Source organism: Anguilla rostrata, chromosome 11 (assembly GCF_018555375.3).
Source record: "Anguilla rostrata isolate EN2019 chromosome 11, ASM1855537v3, whole genome shotgun sequence".
In the NCBI taxonomy this organism is placed as follows: Eukaryota; Metazoa; Chordata; class Actinopteri; order Anguilliformes; family Anguillidae; genus Anguilla; species Anguilla rostrata.
In genome coordinates, this window is record NC_057943.1 from 40,903,975 (window position 1) to 40,922,930 (window position 18,956).

Consider the following 18,956-nt stretch of genomic DNA (forward strand, 5'->3'; position numbering starts at 1 on the left):
TGCTGCAGGACCGTTCACCAGCCTCTTAGTATTCTTTTAAAAGTTGATCATCATCTCAACCGCATCACCTTAGCAGTCTGCGAGCGGACCACCGTAGTGTCGATTTCTGAAATGCTGGCAGGCCAACAGTTGCACCCAAAGTGGGCTGCTGGTGGGCAGGAAGGGCCACTGTTAGCGAGCAGAAGACTATTAAAATGGACCCAAGGGAGTCTATCTGAGCATCGCTCACTCCTCCCATACTAACTTTAATTCTGATGCAAAGCTACGCTCTGGTTCGGAGCCTGATCTGTACATGGGCAGAAGGTATCGCAGGTCAGGAATCATGTGGGATCATTTTAGATACGGACGAGCAGGACCAGGACAGGCCAAAACGTTTAACGTGTTTGCAGTGGCAAGCGTTCTCGTTCCCTTCAGTTCAAGCCACATTCAGTAAATCTTGAGATAAGAACACATTGGGCTCTATCTTACACCCGGCACAAAGCGGCGCCAAGCGCAACGCAAGTGTCTTTGCTAGTTTCAGACCGACGCTGTTGTCATTTTCCCGTCCAGCGCCCACGTTGTTTAAACAGCAAATGTACTTGCGCCCATCTGAGCGCCCATGATCTTACAATGAGGTGTGGTCAGGCGCATCGCTATCTTGAGGCAGCGGAAAGCGATTGCGCGATTGACCAACAAAAACCTGGTCTTAAGTTAATGGCGTAGTATTTACTGTTATTTTAAGGGCGCATTATTAAGTTAGTAATATGCGCCTACATAGGCGGGTGCACAACGCGCGATAAAAAATAAAAAATACATGTCATAATGGTTAGTCATTAGCGTTCTTTCCTACTACTTGGCAAATCCGCCATTATAACAGCAATCCGCCAAGGTGCAAGCGCACCTGGCTTTTAAAGGGAATGGGAGATGACACTCTGATTGGTTTATTTCATGTTACGCCCGAAACACACCTACGATTAATTAAGAGACTAAGTACAACCGCTTTGAACCATGCGCCTGACTTTGCGCTCAGATTATCCGCCGTTAAACTAGCAAAAGTGGATTTGGACACACCCTAAATGCGCTTGCGCCATGCGCTTTAGACTGTGCGCTCAGATCGTTAAAATATATCCCACTGTATGAAAAGGAACTTCTTGTTTGCGGTAATATCTGTTGTGTTGTCTGGCCAAGCCGACACTCAAAGTGGGAGGCGTAGGCAGAGGATTTAATCCAGTAATGTGCTTGCAACATTGATTGACAGATCAGTTTATCTTATATGTAAATATTTGAGTTGGGGTCAAAGCTGTTTACTTCTGGCTTGCGGTTTGTGACTGAGTAATTATGACATATTGATTTCCGTGACTCATTCCTAGATCTCAATTTTTTTTGGCTTCAATGTTGCTAGGAAACACTGAAGATATTTTAGATTTGATTGGGTTGAGAAGGAAATTAAGAATAAATGGCTGAAGAACATTTTTGGGTTAGCTTGCACATTAAATGTTTTCAATATTAGAAAAATTAGTAACTAGTTTTCCCCAGTTAATTTTTTTTTTACACTTTCGATGTTATTTTTGGTCAGATAATTGTAGACAACTAGGGTATTTTACGCAAAAAATAGTAATAATTTTAGTTAACTGTCTTTATGTTTGCTTGCTTTATGATAATCACCTAACTTGTGAATGTGGTAACTTTAATGCCCATTTATTTATCCATAATTTTGTAGCTTTACCCAATATTTCTGATTATACATCATGGGCTTATAATATTTGAGTTTCAAAACTCCTGGTTAAGAAGAGGCTGAGATGCAGTGCGAAGACCTGAACCCCCAGCCTCTCATATCCGCTCCAATTCACAGCGGCAAAATATTTTCGCTGAATTGAAATGAGGTTGTTTGGGAGAACGGGGGGTGTATAGACCGAAGGGGTTGTAATGGAGTGCATTGTTTCACAAGCCACCCCTCTCCCACTGCAATTTTCACACCAGACAATTCATGATTTGCTGTGTGCCAGAGACATACTGAATGCGTCACGCAAACGGGGACATTGCAACCTCCTCATCCTCAGCCTCACCCCGTGGAGAAAATGTGTGAATAAAGGACTTTTTTCCCCAAACCTTTCCCTGTGAGCTGGCGTTCCTGCTCTGTGACAGAGGGCATGCTGGGTAATCTCTGAATTACAGGGTGGTAAACTGCCAGAGCACTGCTGAGTGGCAAGGGAGCTGCTGTTGAATGGAATGCCAGGCCAGGCTCATTAAGAGAGGGAGAGCCAGCTCTAACTGGAGAGGGCATTAGGCCAGAGCAACACTGCCTGACCAGCTGGGGAACACAAAGGGTGATATGGGAGTACAATGCAAATTCCCTCTGTGAGTCTGCCAGTGGGTTCCCTTCAGTCAACTCAGATCTGGTTGGACCAGTAGAGGGCGACGTTGCGTGTGTTTTTGCAGATAGTTCTGGAAGGTGCGTCAAAACTGGTATTTTAACCATTACAGTCAGTTTGTGACTTATCATCAGCATGTCCGTCCATGAAGAATCAGTCTAACCAGGATAATGTGTGTTAGGGAAAAGCAGGAAAGATGAGATGTGAGAAAACATGTTTTGTCATTTGCGGATAATGTGTCAAGGCCAGTTGCCTGTTTGGTGTTCTTTTGTGCTTCTGAATGCCATAATATGATCATTTTTTAAAATAAAGTTTCAGAGCTTCAAAGGCATGCTTCCCCTCCATAACATCTCTGTTTTCGCATCACATTCCTCTGCTTAAAAAGCATCGTGCTGTGTGGGTGGAATACTGGTACTGTAGGCCGTGTAAAAAAAAAAAAAGTCTGTTTATTATGCTTCCCGGATGTAACAAAATTACTGTTTGTGTTCGATGAAACTTTATTTTTTCCGACCTCTATTCATAACGGCAACAAAGTTTATTTTTTCATGGCGAGTGTGAATCCAAAAAGGAGTTGAGGCCACAAAAGACCCTAATCTGTCCCAAACCGTCATGAAAGAGAAATAAATAAAGCACAGAATGACGAGGCGGTGATGTGGCAGGTCCTTGTACTGCAACTGAGGTAAAGAAAAAAAAAGAAAGAAATAAAGGAAAGACTTTGAACAAGCCGAAATCCGAACTGTTTTTTCGCTGAGACAACGGCAGCCGCCCGGCCTGAAATCTTTCACCGTAGCTGTCGGCGTCGATAAAAATCCTGGCTGCGGCTCTTCTGTTTTTCAGGTCAATCATTTATCGGGGAGGTTCCGGTCGGCCGAGCGAAAAAGGAGACAGTAAAATATTATCGGCCCGATGTCAACATTCCGTCGGCGTTATCATCAAGGCCCGCGCGCCCGATGCGATCGCGGCCCACCGAACCGCCCGGCTCGGGCCCTGACTACAAAGGCGAGGCCGTGAGATCCTCCGGGAGCGGTAGGGCTGGTCCTGCACGGGGAGCGGCGTGGCTGCTCGCAGAAAGGGAGAATCACGGAGAATCACGGAGAACCAGGGGGTCTCAGGTTTCTTCTTCTGTTTTTTTTTTTCTTCCAAAACACATTTACCGCTTCGTCGTGTTTATCTCTTTCCAAAGAACAACAAAAAAGAAAAGAAAAACAAAACAGAATGAAAGAAGGGCCCGGGTAGACTGCTCCGATTGCAGGAGTTACACACGCAAAACGTCTCATGAGAGCGATCGGATCAGGTGATCACATCTTATCGCCTCTATTTGCTGCAGTCTAATTTGCCCACTTTTCTTTTATCATTTCAGTGCTGCCTGAAAATAGAACTTGAACGAAGAGGCACCCCACCCCTGCCCCCAAAACCCTCCCCAACCTCAAAACCCACCCGAACCCCTACCCAACCTCCACCCACCCCACCCCCAAAACCCACCCTAACCCTTATCCCCTGACCCACCCCACCTCTAAACCCACCTAACCCCTACCCCCTCCACCCACCCCACCCCCAAAACCCACCTAACCCCTACCCCTCCACCCACCCCACCCTCTAAACCTACCCTAACCCCTACGACCAAAACCCACCCCAACCTCTAAACCCACCTAACCCTTACGACCAAAACCCACCCCAACCCCAACCCACCCCACCCAACCCATCCCCAAAACCCACCCTAACCCCTACCCCCTCCATCCACCCCACCCCCAAAACCTACCCCAACCTAAAAAACCCACCCTAACCCCCTCCACCCATCCCACCCCTAAAAATCCAACCAAACCTCAAAACCCACCCTAACCCCTACCCTCTCCATCCACCCCCCCCAAAACCTACCCCACCTTAAAAACCCACCCTAACCCCTCCCACCCACCCATCCCACCCTAAAAAACCCAACCAAACCTCAAAACCCACCCTAACCCCTACCCCTCCATCCACCCCACCTCCAAAACCTACCTCAACCTAAAACCACCCTAACCCCTACCCCCCCCACCCATCCCTCCGTAAAACCCACCAACCTCAAAACCCACCCTAACCCCTACCCCTCCATCCACCCCACCTCCAAAACCCACCCCAACCTCAAAACCTACCTAACCCCTACCACCAAACCCACCCAACCCAAACCCTCCACCAACCCATCCCAAAACCCACCTAACCCCTACCCCTCCATCCACCCCACCCACCAAAACCTACCCCACCCAATCCCTATCCGTGCCCCTAAAAGGAGTGAGACAGCGTAAGCCAGGTTCACTAATTAGCTGAGGGCCCAACACTGGCACCCAGAAGGCACAAACGGAGCCCGCCGTCAGTTTAAAACTCTGTTTGCACCCCCCCTCCCCCCATTATCAATTATCTGGTCCTCCTTCACTTTCTTTTCAAGCTGCAGCTGGAAATCTGAAGGTTAATTTTGTGGGGGGGGGGGCTAATGATAGCTTGCAGAAAAGCCTTTGTCAGGCTTTCAGGTGCTTTCACACAAAAACAACAACCAAAAAAACAGCTAAGCTAAGCGAGTGTTTATAAGCAGGTGTGTGTAAATATCGCTGAGCCCCTCGCACACGCAGTCAGAGGGGTCCCCTCGATTGCGAGACGCGCTGCTGGGAATCGGGGGGGGAGGGGGGGGCTTTATTCTTTTTCTCCCAGCTCAACCTGAATGGAGCTGCAGCTCGAAGGAGCTCAAATAGCCTGTGGTGAATTGAGTCAGGTGAGCCTCAGGTCCTTGCCTGTCTTTTGTGTCTTAAAGATTGCCGTTGCTTGGATAGTGTTTGCAGAGGGAGGGGTGGGTGTGGAGTGGAGGTGGAGGGTGGGGGGGGAAGCGCAGGTCTTTGATCTCATGCTTCAGAGGCGTCTTTTCATCTCAAACCTACGGCGAGGCAAGAAACCCAACGCCGGGCGGGATGAATGTGGAGCAGCTGCCTGGGTTCGTGAATGTATCCCTGGGCTGTGTTTGAGATCGGTGTGGAGGTGCCTGGGTTAGTGAATGTGTCCCTGGGCTGTGTTTGAGATCAGTGTGGAGGTGCCTGGGTTAGTGAATGTGTCACTGGGCTGTGTGTGAGATCGGTGTGGAGCAGCTTCCTGGGTTAGTGAATGTGTCCCTGGGCTGTGTTTGAGATCGGTGTGGAGGTGCCTGGGTTAGTGAATGTGTCCCTGGGCTGTGTTTGAGATCGGTGTGGAGGTGCCTGGGTTAGTGAATGTGTCCCTGGGCTGTGTTTGAGATCGGTGTGGAGGTGCCTGGGTTAGAGAATGTGTCCCTGGGCTGTGTTTGAGATCGGTGTGGAGGTGCCTGGGTTAGTGAATGTGTCCCTGGGCTGTGTTTGAGATCGGTGTGGAGGTGCCTGGGTTAGTGAATGTGTCCCTGGGCTGTGTTTGAGATCGGTGTGGAGGTGCCTGGGTTAGTGAATGTGTCCCTGGGCTGTGTTTGAGATCGGTGTGGAGGTGCCTGGGTTAGTGAATGTGTCCCTGGGCTGTGTTTGAGATCGGTGTGGAGGTGCCTGGGTTAGTGAATGTGTCCCTGGGCTGTGTTTGAGATCGGTGTGGAGGTGCCTGGGTTAGTGAATGTGTCCCTGGGCTGCGTGTTTGAGATCGGTGTGGAGGTGCCTGGGTTAGTGAATGTTTCCCTGGGCTGTGTTTGAGATCGGTGTGGAGGTGCCTGGGTTAGTGAATGTGTCCCTGGGCTGCGTTTGAGATCGGTGTGGAGGTGCCTGGGTTAGTGAATGTTTCCCTGGGCTGTGTTTGAGATCGGTGTGGAGGTGCCTGGGTTAGTGAATGTGTCCCTGGGCTGTGTTTGAGATCAGTGTGGAGCAGCTGCCTGGGTTAGTGAATGTGTCCCTGGGCTGTGTTTGAGATCGGTGTGGAGGTGCTTGGGTTAGTGAATGTGTCCCTGGGCTGTGTTTGAGATCGGTGTGGAGGTGCCTGGGTTAGTGAATTTGTCCCTGGGCTGTGTTTGAGATCAGTGAGGAGCAGCTGCCTGGGTTAGTGAATGTGTCCCTGGGCTGTGTTTGAGATCGGTATGGAGGTGCCTGGGTTAGTGAATGTGTCCCTGGGCTGTGTTTGAGATCGGTGTGGAGGTGCTCGGGTTAGTGAATGTGTCCCTGGGCTGTGTTTGAGATCGGTGTGGAGGTGCTCGGGTTAGTGAATGTGTCCCTGGGCTGTGTTTGAGATTGGTGTGGAGGTGCCCGGGTTAGTGAATGTGTCCCTGGGCTGTGTTTGAGATCGGTGTGGAGCAGCTTCCTGGGTTAGTGAATGTGTCCCTGGGCTGTGTTTGAGATCGGTGTGGAGGTGCCTGGGTTAGTGAATGTGTCCCTGGGCTGTGTTTGAGATCGGTGTGGAGGTGCCTGGGTTAGTGAATGTGTCCCTGGGCTGTGTTTGAGATCGGTGTGGAGGTGCCTGGGTTAGTGAATGTGTCCCTGGGCTGTGTTGAGATCGGTGTGGAGGTGCCTGGGTTAGTGAATGTGTCCCTGGGCTGTGTTTGAGATCAGTGTGGAGGTGCCTGGGTTAGTGAATGTGTCCCTGGGCTGTGTGTGAGATCGGTGTGGAGCAGCTTCCTGGGTTAGTGAATGTGTCCCTGTGCTGTGTTTGAGATCGGTGTGGAGGTGCCTGGGTTAGTGAATGTGTCCCTGGGCTGTGTTTGAGATCGGTGTGGAGGTGCCTGGGTTAGTGAATGTGTCCCTGGGCTGTGTTTGAGATCGGTGTGGAGGTGCCTGGGTTAGAGAATGTGTCCCTGGGCTGTGTTTGAGATCGGTGTGGAGGTGCCTGGGTTAGTGAATGTGTCCCTGGGCTGTGTTTGAGATCGGTGTGGAGGTGCCTGGGTTAGTGAATGTGTCCCTGGGCTGTGTTTGAGATCGGTGTGGAGGTGCCTGGGTTAGTGAATGTGTCCCTGGGCTGTGTTTGAGATCGGTGTGGAGGTGCCTGGGTTAGTGAATGTGTCCCTGGGCTGTGTTTGAGATCGGTGTGGAGGTGCCTGGGTTAGTGAATGTGTCCCTGGGCTGTGTTTGAGATCGGTGTGGAGGTGCCTGGGTTAGTGAATGTGTCCCTGGGCTGCGTTTGAGATCGGTGTGGAGGTGCCTGGGTTAGTGAATGTTTCCCTGGGCTGTGTTTGAGATCGGTGTGGAGGTGCCTGGGTTAGTGAATGTGTCCCTGGGCTGGCGTTTGAGATCGGTGTGTGGAGGTGCCTGGGTTAGTGAATGTTTCCCTGGGCTGTGTTTGAGATCGGTGTGGAGGTGCCTGGGTTAGTGAATGTGTCCCTGGGCTGTGTTTGAGATCAGTGTGGAGCAGCTGCCTGGGTTAGTGAATGTGTCCCTGGGCTGTGTTTGAGATCGTGTGGAGGTGCTTGGGTTAGTGAATGTGTCCCTGGGCTGTGTTTGAGATCGGTGTGGAGGTGCCTGGGTTAGTGAATTGTCCCTGGGTGCTGTGTTTGAGATCAGTGAGGAGCAGCTGCCTGGGTTAGTGAATGTGTCCCTGGGCTGTGTTTGAGATCGGTATGGAGGTGCCTGGGTTAGTGAATGTGTCCTGGGCTGTGTTTGAGATCGGTGTGGAGGTGCGGGTTAGTGAATGTGTCCCTGGGCTGTGTTTGAGATCGGTGTGGAGGTGCTCGGGTTAGTGAATGTGTCCCTGGGCTGTGTTTGAGATGGTGTGGAGGTGCCGGGTTAGTGAATGTGTCCCTGGGCTGTGTTTGAGATCGGTGTGGAGGTGCCTGGGTTAGTGAATGTGTCCTGGGCTGTGTTTGAGATTGGTGTGGAGGTGCCTGGGTTAGTGAATGTGTCCCTGGGCTGTGTTTGAGATCGGTGTGGAGGTGCCTGGGTTAGTGAATGTGTCCCTGGGCTGTGTTTGAGATCGGTGTGGAGGTGCCGGGTTAGTGAATGTGTCCTGGGCTGTGTTTGAGATCGGTGTGGAGGTGCCCGGGTTAGTGAATGTGTCCCTGGGCTGTGTTTGAGATCGGTGTGGAGGTGCCTGGGTTAGTGAATGTGTCCCTGGGCTCTGTTTGAGATCGGTGTGGAGGTGCCTGGGTTAGTGAATGTGTCCCTGGGCTGTGTTTGAGATCGGTGTGGAGGTGCCTGGGTTAGTGAATGTGTCCCTGGGCTGTGTTTGAGATCGGTGTGGAGGTGCCCGGGTTAGTGAATGTGTCCCTGGGCTGTGTTTGAGATCGGTGTGGAGGTGCCCGGGTTAGTGAATGTGTCCCTGGGCTGTGTTTGAGATCGGTGTGGAGGTGCCCGGGTTAGACTAATGGAAGGGAATAGAATCCCAGGCCCACATCCTTACTAGCTCATGCTAAACGTGCACATGCTAACTATAGTGACGCTTCCATTTTAAATCGCTTCACCTCTGTGGAGCTCACGTTACTGACTGTCGAGTAAGTATTTCCGGTAGATGTAAAAACAAAAAACCTATTTTATATTTTTAACAACAATCAAATACACTATTTTTGATCATGCTTATGGTCATAAATCTTAATCTCGATGGCTTCATGACCTTATTCAGCCCATATTGTGTCTCACATTTGACTAATGTACAGTAACATCAGATGGCAAACTGCACTACAGGACTATACAAAAACAAGCGCTAATACACCATAGCATAACTATAACAGCATTAAGTAACACAAACATATGCTTCAGTATAAATATTTAATATAAAACGAATATACTATCACATACAGTATGTTCCATCGTACAGGACGTTGACTGCGTGACTCCTCTTCTAACTGGTGCAAATCCGGTGCAAATCTGTACAGTGACATGAAATCCAAGGCCTGTTCTCCTGAGAATGACACGGACAGCTATGCGCCCACGATGGAAAACAAAAGCGCCCAATCACAATAGACACGGTGGACGGGTCCTGCCCCAGAAAGCGCATGACCGCTCAGAGGGCTCGGAGCTGTGTGGGAACGCGACAAAGGCCCCTCAGAAAGCACGCTCGGAAAAGGAATTTTAATTAATTAATGTCCCACACTGCGGCCCCGAGTGGGAAGCCTGCTCAATGGGCGATCTATTCAAAGCGTTTGTGCGTCGTACTGTATGCGGCCCGTACCCTGGCACCCGCTCTGGGACGTACTCTACTGTACATTGCTGACACTCTCAGCCCCCGCTCATAACTGCCATCTACATGATAAGGCCCAATCCATTCCTGAGGGAGATCAGGGATAGCGCTCGACAGGGGAAAGAATGAAGAGATCGAGATCGTCAGTTAGCGTGCCTTTAAAAGACATGCATGCAAATCAGAGCACGGCAGTTCTCAGAATGGAAAATACAAACGGGCTGGGGTAATTCCCTGAAACTTTTAATAATTCGAAACAGAATTATTGCTGAAAAGTTGAGGTTGTCGGTATCTGAGCCGGTGTTCTCATTCTTACGGGAGGAAAGCTCAAGGAGATATAATAATGCATGTGGAGAAGACAATGCGAAATAACGAAAGACTATTCTGTGCTAAATTTGGCAGTGCAGCCTGCACCTCTGCTGGGCCGCTCTGGAGAAAGACTGGGATTTCAGAATGAAAGAAATTGGAGAAGGAGGAGATAATTCTGCCAGTATTAGATGATCTCAGGAGGGAAGAAATTGGAAATTGTTGGAAGAAATTACAGAACAGCTTTAAAAAGTCATAGCGAGCACCAATGGAGAAGACTTTAGCAGCAAGGCACAAGGAGTGAACCATGGGAGTGGCAAAATCCCTTGAGTCAATAACAGAAAATCAATAACGAAATGACATTTCTCATGGAATGAGTTCTTCATACCTATGATCAAAATCATTGTTTTAAGTTGAATGCAATGACTTACATATGATACTACTAAGACACAAGATAAAGATGTACACCTTTATATACTTATTATTTTTCTAAATTTTTAAATGGAAAAACAAATAAAGTTCCTTTTAATGTATGTCATTTGAACTGGAGTTATGACATGGCATGATGATCACTTCTGATTGGCTGCCCTCTAAACAGACACATCACATTACATTACAGGCATTTGGCAGACACTCTTATCCAGAGCGACGTACAACAAAGTGTATAACCATAACCAGGAACAAGTGTGTCGAAAACCCTAGAGAGAAGTACCGGTCCAAGTGCAGGGAACAACCGCATAGTTCAACTTGGACCCTGTAGGTTAAACTGGTTAAAACTAACACAAACAAGAACAGCAACAACGCAGTCTATGCAAAAATACAAGCAGTAGTTAAGACGAGTGCATTAACTAAGTCACCTACGAAACAGCTACCTAGTTACAACCCTAAGCTTACAGTCAATTTAGAGATAACAGGGAGGTAGGGAGGGATGGGGAGAGGTGCAGCCTGAAGAGGTGAGTCTTCAGTTGTCGCTTGAAGTGGGTCAGTGTCTCAGCTGTTCTGACCTCCATGGGGAGGTCATTCCACCATCGTGGGGCCAGGACAGACAGGAGACGTGTTCGGGAAGCACAGGTGCGAAGAGGGGGAGGTGCCACACCACTGATTGGTAAAAAAGTAAATTTCCATGTCACTTGTGTAAACAGAATGGCCTCAAAAACACTCATACCAAATCCTCCTGTACAGGTGTAATGTGTAATGTGTTCTGAAAGTGTGTAATGTGTTCTGAAAGTGTGTAATATGCATTGAAAGTGTGTAATATTCCTTGAAAGTGTGCAATATGCTCTGATTCTATGTAGAAAATGCTTGCGATGCAATGATGTCACAACAGGCATGATTCTCCTGGCCACTGATTTCATGTGAAGTTAATGTTAGCTTCTAACAGGGCGAGCAGACAACAGCAAAGTATCTTCAGCAGGGTGTAATTCATGTTTTTATGAAGGCAGGTTTTTTCATAATAATGTGCTCTGAAAGAGAACGATTTTCTGCTGTCCTCTCCTATCATTTTCTTTTCCTCTTCCTTCCCCCGTGGTTATCTCCCTGATTACTGGTGGTAATTTTGTGGCAAAAATGTCCTCACAACCCTCCCACAGCAAAGCATAGTAACCACGTAAGGCTAACGTTAGCTTGCTGCGAACAGTAGCTAATAAGGGAGGACGGAGTGTAGCACAGTGGGTAAGGAACTGGGCTTGTAACCGAAAGGTCGCAGGTTCGATTCCCGGGTAAGGACACTGCCGTTGTACCCTTGAGCAAGGTACTTAACCGGAATTGCTTCAGTATATATCCAGCTGTATAAATGGATACAATGTAAAATGCTATGTAAAAGCTGTGTAAGTCGCTCTGGATAAGAGCGTCTGCTAAATGCCTGTAATGTAATGTAATGTAATGTAATAAACCAAACACAAACAAAAAACTGTTAAAAAAATAAACGAGTTACCATAACATTCGGAGATGCAGCTCAGGATTTGTGAGATGCCACAGCCCTCCCAAAACCCTGAACCCCTCAAACCCTGAAAACCTCAAACCCTGAACCCCTCAAACCCTGAACCCCTCAAATCCTGAAAACCTTAAACCCTGAACCCCTCAAACCCTGAAAACCTCAAACCCTGAACCCTTCTAACCCTGAAAACCTCAAACCCTGAACCCCTGAAACCCTGAAAACCTCAAACCCTGAACCCTTCAAACCCTGAAAACCTCAAACCCTGAACCCCTGAAACCCTGAAAACCTCAAACCCTGAAAACCTCAGCCCTGCAGTCTGCGAACGCCCTTCACGCCCCTCGGGCGGAACGGAACAGAGGGATGAAACTGCCGTCTGAACCGAACGGACTGAACGCGTCGGGGTGCGGCGTCCTCACGCGCATCTCAGCGAGGGCTGACATCACACGCTTCGGAGGCCCCAACCAATAACAGGTTGCGGCAGTGAGCTCCCGCGAACACGATTGGTCGTTTGGAAGGAAAAGGGAGGGAAGCGTTTTAACAAATAAAAACGAACCCCCATTTCAAATAAGCTGCCGCCCTGAAATTACCCACAATTCCTATTTCTCTTCAAGGACGGTCGAGTCTGCTGTTCTCTCGTAGGCCTTTCCCACACTGTGCAATATGTGCCATTGCTGAGTGGTCTTCTGAGAGTACGTCACATGAGGAAAACCAGATCACAACAATAAATCAAAGAACAAGGCTTGCATCACCAAATGGTTATACCCGTTGTCATAGAAACAGACATCTCTAATATGTGCGGATATGTAGAGGCTACAAGATGGACAGTTGATTTGTGATGCAGTGGGTCCTTCCAGTGCCAGTGTTTCACCACAAACATCCTGCGGTGAAGGGCAGAACTGCATGTAATAATTACGGTATACACAAGGACAGTAACATTGTGGTGATTAATGTTGTTGTGTACGGTAATGTTTAACATTCTGTCGTTAACCCTAAGTGTGCTGCGCTCAATTACAGAAGGCACAGCACCACCAAGACACCGATAGCTCTAATACACAAGCCACGCGAATGCGCCACAGCAATAGTCCCCATTTGAGCTGTAATGTCAGACTGTAGACTGCGACGTGGCCTCTGTGTTTTTTGAAGCACTTGAAACCTCTTTGAAATGTCTCTTCTGTAGCAATTAACTTTGAAAAGTTATTTTATGGTTCCTGTCTTCTGTTTTGATATGAGCAATCAAATGAACTGTGCAGGGAATTATTCACTGAAGCAGGTAAATTACAGGAAACACACAGAAACTGGATACTATATAACTTCAAAGGAGGAGAAAGGATGAGACAACAAATACGACTGGGTAATCTCCCACTATTCACACACTTAGCTAGCTCTGAGTGCGTACAGTCAAAAAGGAAATGCAAGCAAAATAAGATCTGTAGCAGGTTCTTTTTTCATGTCAATGCACAGAGAGAACCTTTATAATGGAATGTGCTCTGGAAGAAAGATTTTGTTTCACCCTCCACTGCTCGTAATTCCTGTAGTTTTTTATTCTTTGGTTCTTGGTAGGAAGGAAGGACACCATTTCTGTTCCTGTACAAAATTTAATTGTCTTTAATCTAACATTTCTTAGGCAAAGCTTGGGTTTGTGTCAGGGTTTTGGTTGAGTAGGACCCAAGTGCAGAGTAAGAACACAGGAGCCAAAAGGATATTTGAAACGAAGACTTTACTTAACAACACAAACCGAGACCAAACAAAAGGCCACCAGGGGCAATTCCAAAAGAAAACTCAAAATCCAGAAAACACGTAACGGAACTCGTAAAACACCAGAAACTCTGAAACATGGGTAGCAGACACGGGGAACAGTAACAGTAGGATCCAGTACTGAGTGACAGAGAAGCAAGACTTAAATACACAGGGTAACAAGACACACTTGGAGACAATCACAGACAACGAGCAGGCGGGTGCAGAATGAAACAAGACAACGAGCAGACGTGTGGAATGTGATAACAATTAACCCATTACCCCAACAATTAACAATAACCAGACATAAACTCAGACCAAACTAAGGGACGCGAGACAGGCCAAAAACTACGGGGAGGTGGGAACAGAGGAGGCACAACCGTGACAGTTTTCTTGGACACTGCAGGTGATGTTGTCATGAAGGTAAATCTGCTCATCAGTGCACATCCCTGTGAAAACAAAAGAAGAGAGGAACTGCTGGGTGGCGCATACTATTAAAGAATTATTGCAGTGCACGGATGGGCCCCCAAGTCCGGTGTCAAACCCTGGGTGCCAGTGCTGACTGTGTCCCACAGCCCCGTAGGGTGTTACACAGTTGGCTTCAGCATCGCCCCTGGGGATGGGATGGTTTCAGTGTAACAGGATGGCAGAGCCTTATCGCTCCGCAGTGACCCCTACTGGTTGAGCTGCAAATTGAGCATCGTCCTGAAACACCTGCTTATCTGCGCTCCTCGAATCGATAGCCGAGGCATTCCAAACTGGGGAGTAAAGGGGGAAAAAAAGCAAAACAAAAATAAACGCAGCAGCACGGTCGCTGAACTGAAGGCTTCTCTTGTCAGCGTTCTGAAATTCCGTTCAATAACGCTTCGACAGGAAAAAACTTTTTCGAGAGTTTTCGAGAGAAACTAATTTGAGACACAGCTATTTGCACCAGGCTGAAAGCGTGTGCGATCTTTTTTTTTCTCTCGTCATCGACTTGCCATTAAAGTGGAGACAGTCAGAGGGAGCTGTTTAGGTTCTGGTCCCGGCAGAGAGAGACCGTGAGCGTGAGCGTGTGTGCATGTGTGTGAGTGTGTGTGTGTGTGTGTGTGTGTGTGTGCATGTGTGTGTGGCTGTGAGTGTGTGTGTGTGTGAGTGTGTGTGTGTGTGTGTGTGGTGTGAGTGTGTGTGCGTGTGCGTGTGTGTGTGTGTGTGGTGTGTGTGGGTGTGTGTGCATGTGTGTCTGTGTGTGTGCGTGTTTGTGTGAGTGTGTGTGTGTGGCTGTGCAGTGACTCTGCGCTCCTTCTGTAACAGAGCCATGTGTGCACATGGACCTTTGGGTTAAGCGCTGCTGCGGTTAAGGTGTAATGTATTTATTTCACTGGAGATGGAGGGGGGGGGGGGATACAGGGGGTGAGGGGGGGTAATCTTCTGGGGAAAGCTCTGGAGGCCTCTGCTAGATAATTACCACATGTATTTGGGGAAAGACACACATTCGGGGGTCTGAAAAAGCAAACAGAGCGGACCGGCTCGGCCTCGTGGCAGAGGCGAAGCCGATATCTCTCTGTGGGCAGGAGTGCGTACTGAATCTGTTACTGTGTCTGACAGCAGTCAACCGACACCCTGTTTCTCATAGTCTGTCTGCACGTCATTACAACCCCAGCAACCCCTCCATTCACAAGCCAGAAACACGACCCTGACCCTCCTGGGCCTGAGAGCAAAATGAATGAATGAACGAATGAACGAATGAATGAATGAATGAGTGAATAAGTGAATATTAATATTAATAGTAATAATAATAACAACAACAACGAAAATGAAAGAACAACTACAACAACAACAACACCAATAATAATAACAACAACAATAATAACAACACCAATAATAATAATAATAAAATAACAACAGGAAAAACAACAACACCAATAATAACAACAACAACAACACCAATAATAATAATAATAATAATAATAATAATAATAATAATAATAATAATAATAATGGAAAAACTTTCCTCAGGAAACCTGTGTGGATCAGAGCTCCCAGCATGCTCCTGTGTGATCCCCCGGGGGCTTGCTGGTCGTCCCACCCCGCCGCTCCGCGCCGCACGCCTCTTCCTCTCTGCCGAGTGATCTCTCCCGCTCCCTCGGGAGAGGGGGGGGGGGGTGGCCCCTCCCACCCCAAGGATACACCGGCCCATCCCCCAGGCCGGGCTCAGCCAATCAGGGGCCTCCCTGCTCCGGCAGCACGGTCTCCCAGTGCTGTAGGTAAATGTCTCCAAAGAGAGAGGGGGAGAGACAGACTGACAGAGGGAGGGCAACGCTAGGCTGGCAGGAACTCTTCTAAACCCCCGACTTAACTGGTCTGACACATGGAAGCTTCCAACTAATAGAGAGAGACAGAGAGGGAGAGGGAGAGAGAGAGGGAGAGATACAGAGAAAGTGAGAGGTAGACAGAGAAAGAGAGAGAAAGAGCAGGAGAGAGAAACACACACACACACACACACACACACACACACAGGCACTCAGTGGTTCAGCCAGACTGAAGCAGAAGGAGACAGCATGCTGCTGCTGCTGTGCTTGGTGCTGCAGTTGGCCAGCCGGGCCGGGGGGGTCCAGCTTCAGGAGCGTGACCCCGTGCCCCCGCCTCGCGCCCCCCCGTGCCCCCGCCCGTGCCAGTGCCAGGAGGACGGCATCCTGCAGCTGGTGGACTGCTCGGAGCTCGGACTGTCAGCGGTGCCCGCCGACCTCAGCCCGCTCACCTCTTACCTGTGAGTACCCGCGCCACCCTCCGCCGTGCGCCAGCGCAGGTGTGCCCCGCAGGTGCGCCCCGCAGGTGAGGCAGCAGTCGCCGGCTGCCTCCGTTCTGGGCGACCGTTACCTCTGGCTTGGTGTTTCGTCTCCTCCTCAAGGAAGGTGAAAGCTCTCTGTATTTTGGCTTTCCTGATCACACGAGCAGTGACTGGCGATGATGCTTTTCTGACGCACCTGAAGGAGATTGCTGGATGGAGGGGGAACGTACTGAGAAAAAACTATACCTTTTTAAGCGGCGATATGTTTGATCAGAGATCACTTTACACCCTTTTATTCGAGAGGTGACTGTGAGAAATCTGGGAGTGGATCTGTGTGCACTGATTTGTCGTGAGGAATAATTAAATTTAGAAGGTGAAATTAAGCATGCATGGCAAACTCAGTTTATTTAAAAATACATTCCGAAGAAATGTTTGAAAATGGCTTTTATGAATAGTCAGATGGAAAGTCTTGATTGTGCATCAAAACTTTTTTTTGTTAATCTTAACTTTACCCGCGATCTCTGATCTATGAACGAGAGTGGTCTGGTTGCCCGGAGAATTGGCTTCAATCACTGGCAAATGCTAATATGTTCAGAATGTGATTCCAGGTGACACTTTTGTGAGACTCGAAGGAGACGCTGTGAAAGTCCGCATGCATAATAATGCACTGGAGCACTGTTTACTGCATGCCTTTCCTAGACTAATGCCAGGGAGGAGATCATTCGGTTTGAATCTGAGACAAAACAAACATTCTATTCACATGGTAAATAGTTAGGCGCAGCCTGGAGAAAAATGCCCATCCCATGCACAGACACATTTATTATTATTATTATTATTATTATTATTAATAGTAATATTAATTAATAATTACCCATATTTACCCGTATAGTTCAGCTGATAACTCGGAACCTATTTGCAATGACAACCTGGGAAAGTGGTTCTTATTTAATAATGTTTTCTTTTGCTTTCTGAGTTTGTATCGAACGGTATAGCCGACAGCGCTATGACAATATGAGCTGGGAGATTTAGCGTGGGCAGGGGGAAGCTGCCTTACATTAAATAGATTTTAAAAAGTGAATCTAATGAGAACAAGATTTCTGACACTTTGTATTCCTGTACGTTCTACAGCGAAGTGGTCCACTTCAAAGAGTAATGCCGTACGTACAATTTTGTTTTTCTCTCCTAATTTTAGAAACGGTGTAAATGAATGCTTCACGAATCGAAACCGTGCGGTGACATTGCAGAGGGTCTACGGCGCACACGTTCTCACCGAAAATGCTTATTTGCGCTTACCTCACGTCCCACGCGAGTGTGCGGAAACCCAGAGAAACCGCACACGCTCCGCGCTGCAGTGTGCCGCTTACATCACCGCAGAGCCTGCGGCACCGCCGCACCGCCGCACGGCTCTTTCAAGTGTAAACAAGCCGGGCTGTTGGGAACCGACGGCTCAGATGAAGAGACGCGCTTCTCAGCGCGCTGCATGTTTAATGCACGCCGTGTGTTTTCCATATTACGCAAAAAAAGAAAACGTTGCGTAATGGTTTTGACGCTAAATCGTTGGCCGGAACAATTAGGGTTAGCTGCTAATCCTTTTTTTTCTCCCCCCCCCCGCGACTTCAGAAAGACAGACTGCGTTTGTGTCGCTGTTCTTTTGCGTTGTGCGTAGAGTAACGTCGGGTCAGAAAGCTCAGGCAGGAGCTGTGTGCTCGCTGTGACGCTTGGCGAAAGAGGGGACAGTGAACGGCGATCAGGGACGGAAGGCGGAAACGATGGTTGGAGAAGGGTTCAGTTGGGAGGGCTGGGGTTGTTTTTGGGGGCATTCGGGTGTAGAGCTGCGTTCCGCCCCCACCACTGGTTTGGGACGTCCCGGTGTGTCCACTTTGAGCACGAGTGCCAAGATGAGCTGGGTTCCCGCTGACCGGGGGGAATTTTTAGGGCAATGACTGGCTGGGGGTGGTGTGTGTGTGCGCGTGTGTGCATGTGTGTGTGTGTGTGCATGTCTGTTTGTGCCTGTGTGTGCATGTGTGTGTGTGTGTGTGTGTGCATGTCTGTTTGTGCCTGTGTGTGCATGTGCGTGTGTTTGTGTGTGTGTGCATGTCTGTCTGTGCCTGTGTGTGCATGTGCGTGTGTTTGTGTGTGTGCGTGTGCACGTCTGTTACTCTGTGTGTATATGTGTGTGTGTGCGTGCATGTCTGTTCCTCTGTGTGTGTATGTGTGCGCATGTGTGTGCATGTGTGTATATGTGTGTGTGTGCGTGCATGTCTGTTCCTCTGTGTGTGTGTGTGTGTGTGTGTGCATGTGTGTATATATGTGTGTGCGTGCATGTCTGTTCCTCTGTGTGTAGGTTTTGTGCGTGTGTTGCTCGTGGCATGTTGTGCATGGTTATATTGTTGTGCGTGCATGTTGTCCTCTGTGTATATGTGTGTGTGTGCGTGCATGTCTGTTCCTCTGTGTGTGTGTGTGTGTGTGTGTGTATGTGTATGGGAAGGTTCTGATCGGCATAAGGCACACGGAATCACTCGGGAACGTTAGTGCATTTTCCAGGATTTTTGCTGTCAGCGTAGATGCCCCTGGCACAGAGCATACCTCACCTCATACATAATGTGGGTGGTCACAGTGGAAATTCGTGTTTCACAGCTTTGAGGTGCCGTTTCTCAAAACACACACACACACACACACGCACCCACACACGCACACACACACAAAGCAGAAAAAGAAATCGGATCCTCACAGAACCTGCATGAGAAGCAAGTTGTTACAGTAGACGCCAGCATAACATCTGTTGGTTAGT

General features: G+C 48.6%; 1 protein-coding gene across 1 annotated transcript in view; it reads left to right on the forward strand.

The window, feature by feature from the left end:
* Positions 1-15,676: 15,676 nt before the first annotated feature.
* The window catches only part of LOC135234958 (leucine-rich repeat-containing G-protein coupled receptor 6), a 93,757-nt gene continuing 90,477 nt past the window's right edge, over positions 15,677-18,956 (forward strand). The window contains exon 1 of the mRNA XM_064300112.1: positions 15,677-16,144. Within this exon, the coding sequence (XP_064156182.1) occupies positions 15,936-16,144 (209 nt within the window). The 5' untranslated portion in view covers positions 15,677-15,935. The remainder of the gene's footprint in view (positions 16,145-18,956) is intronic.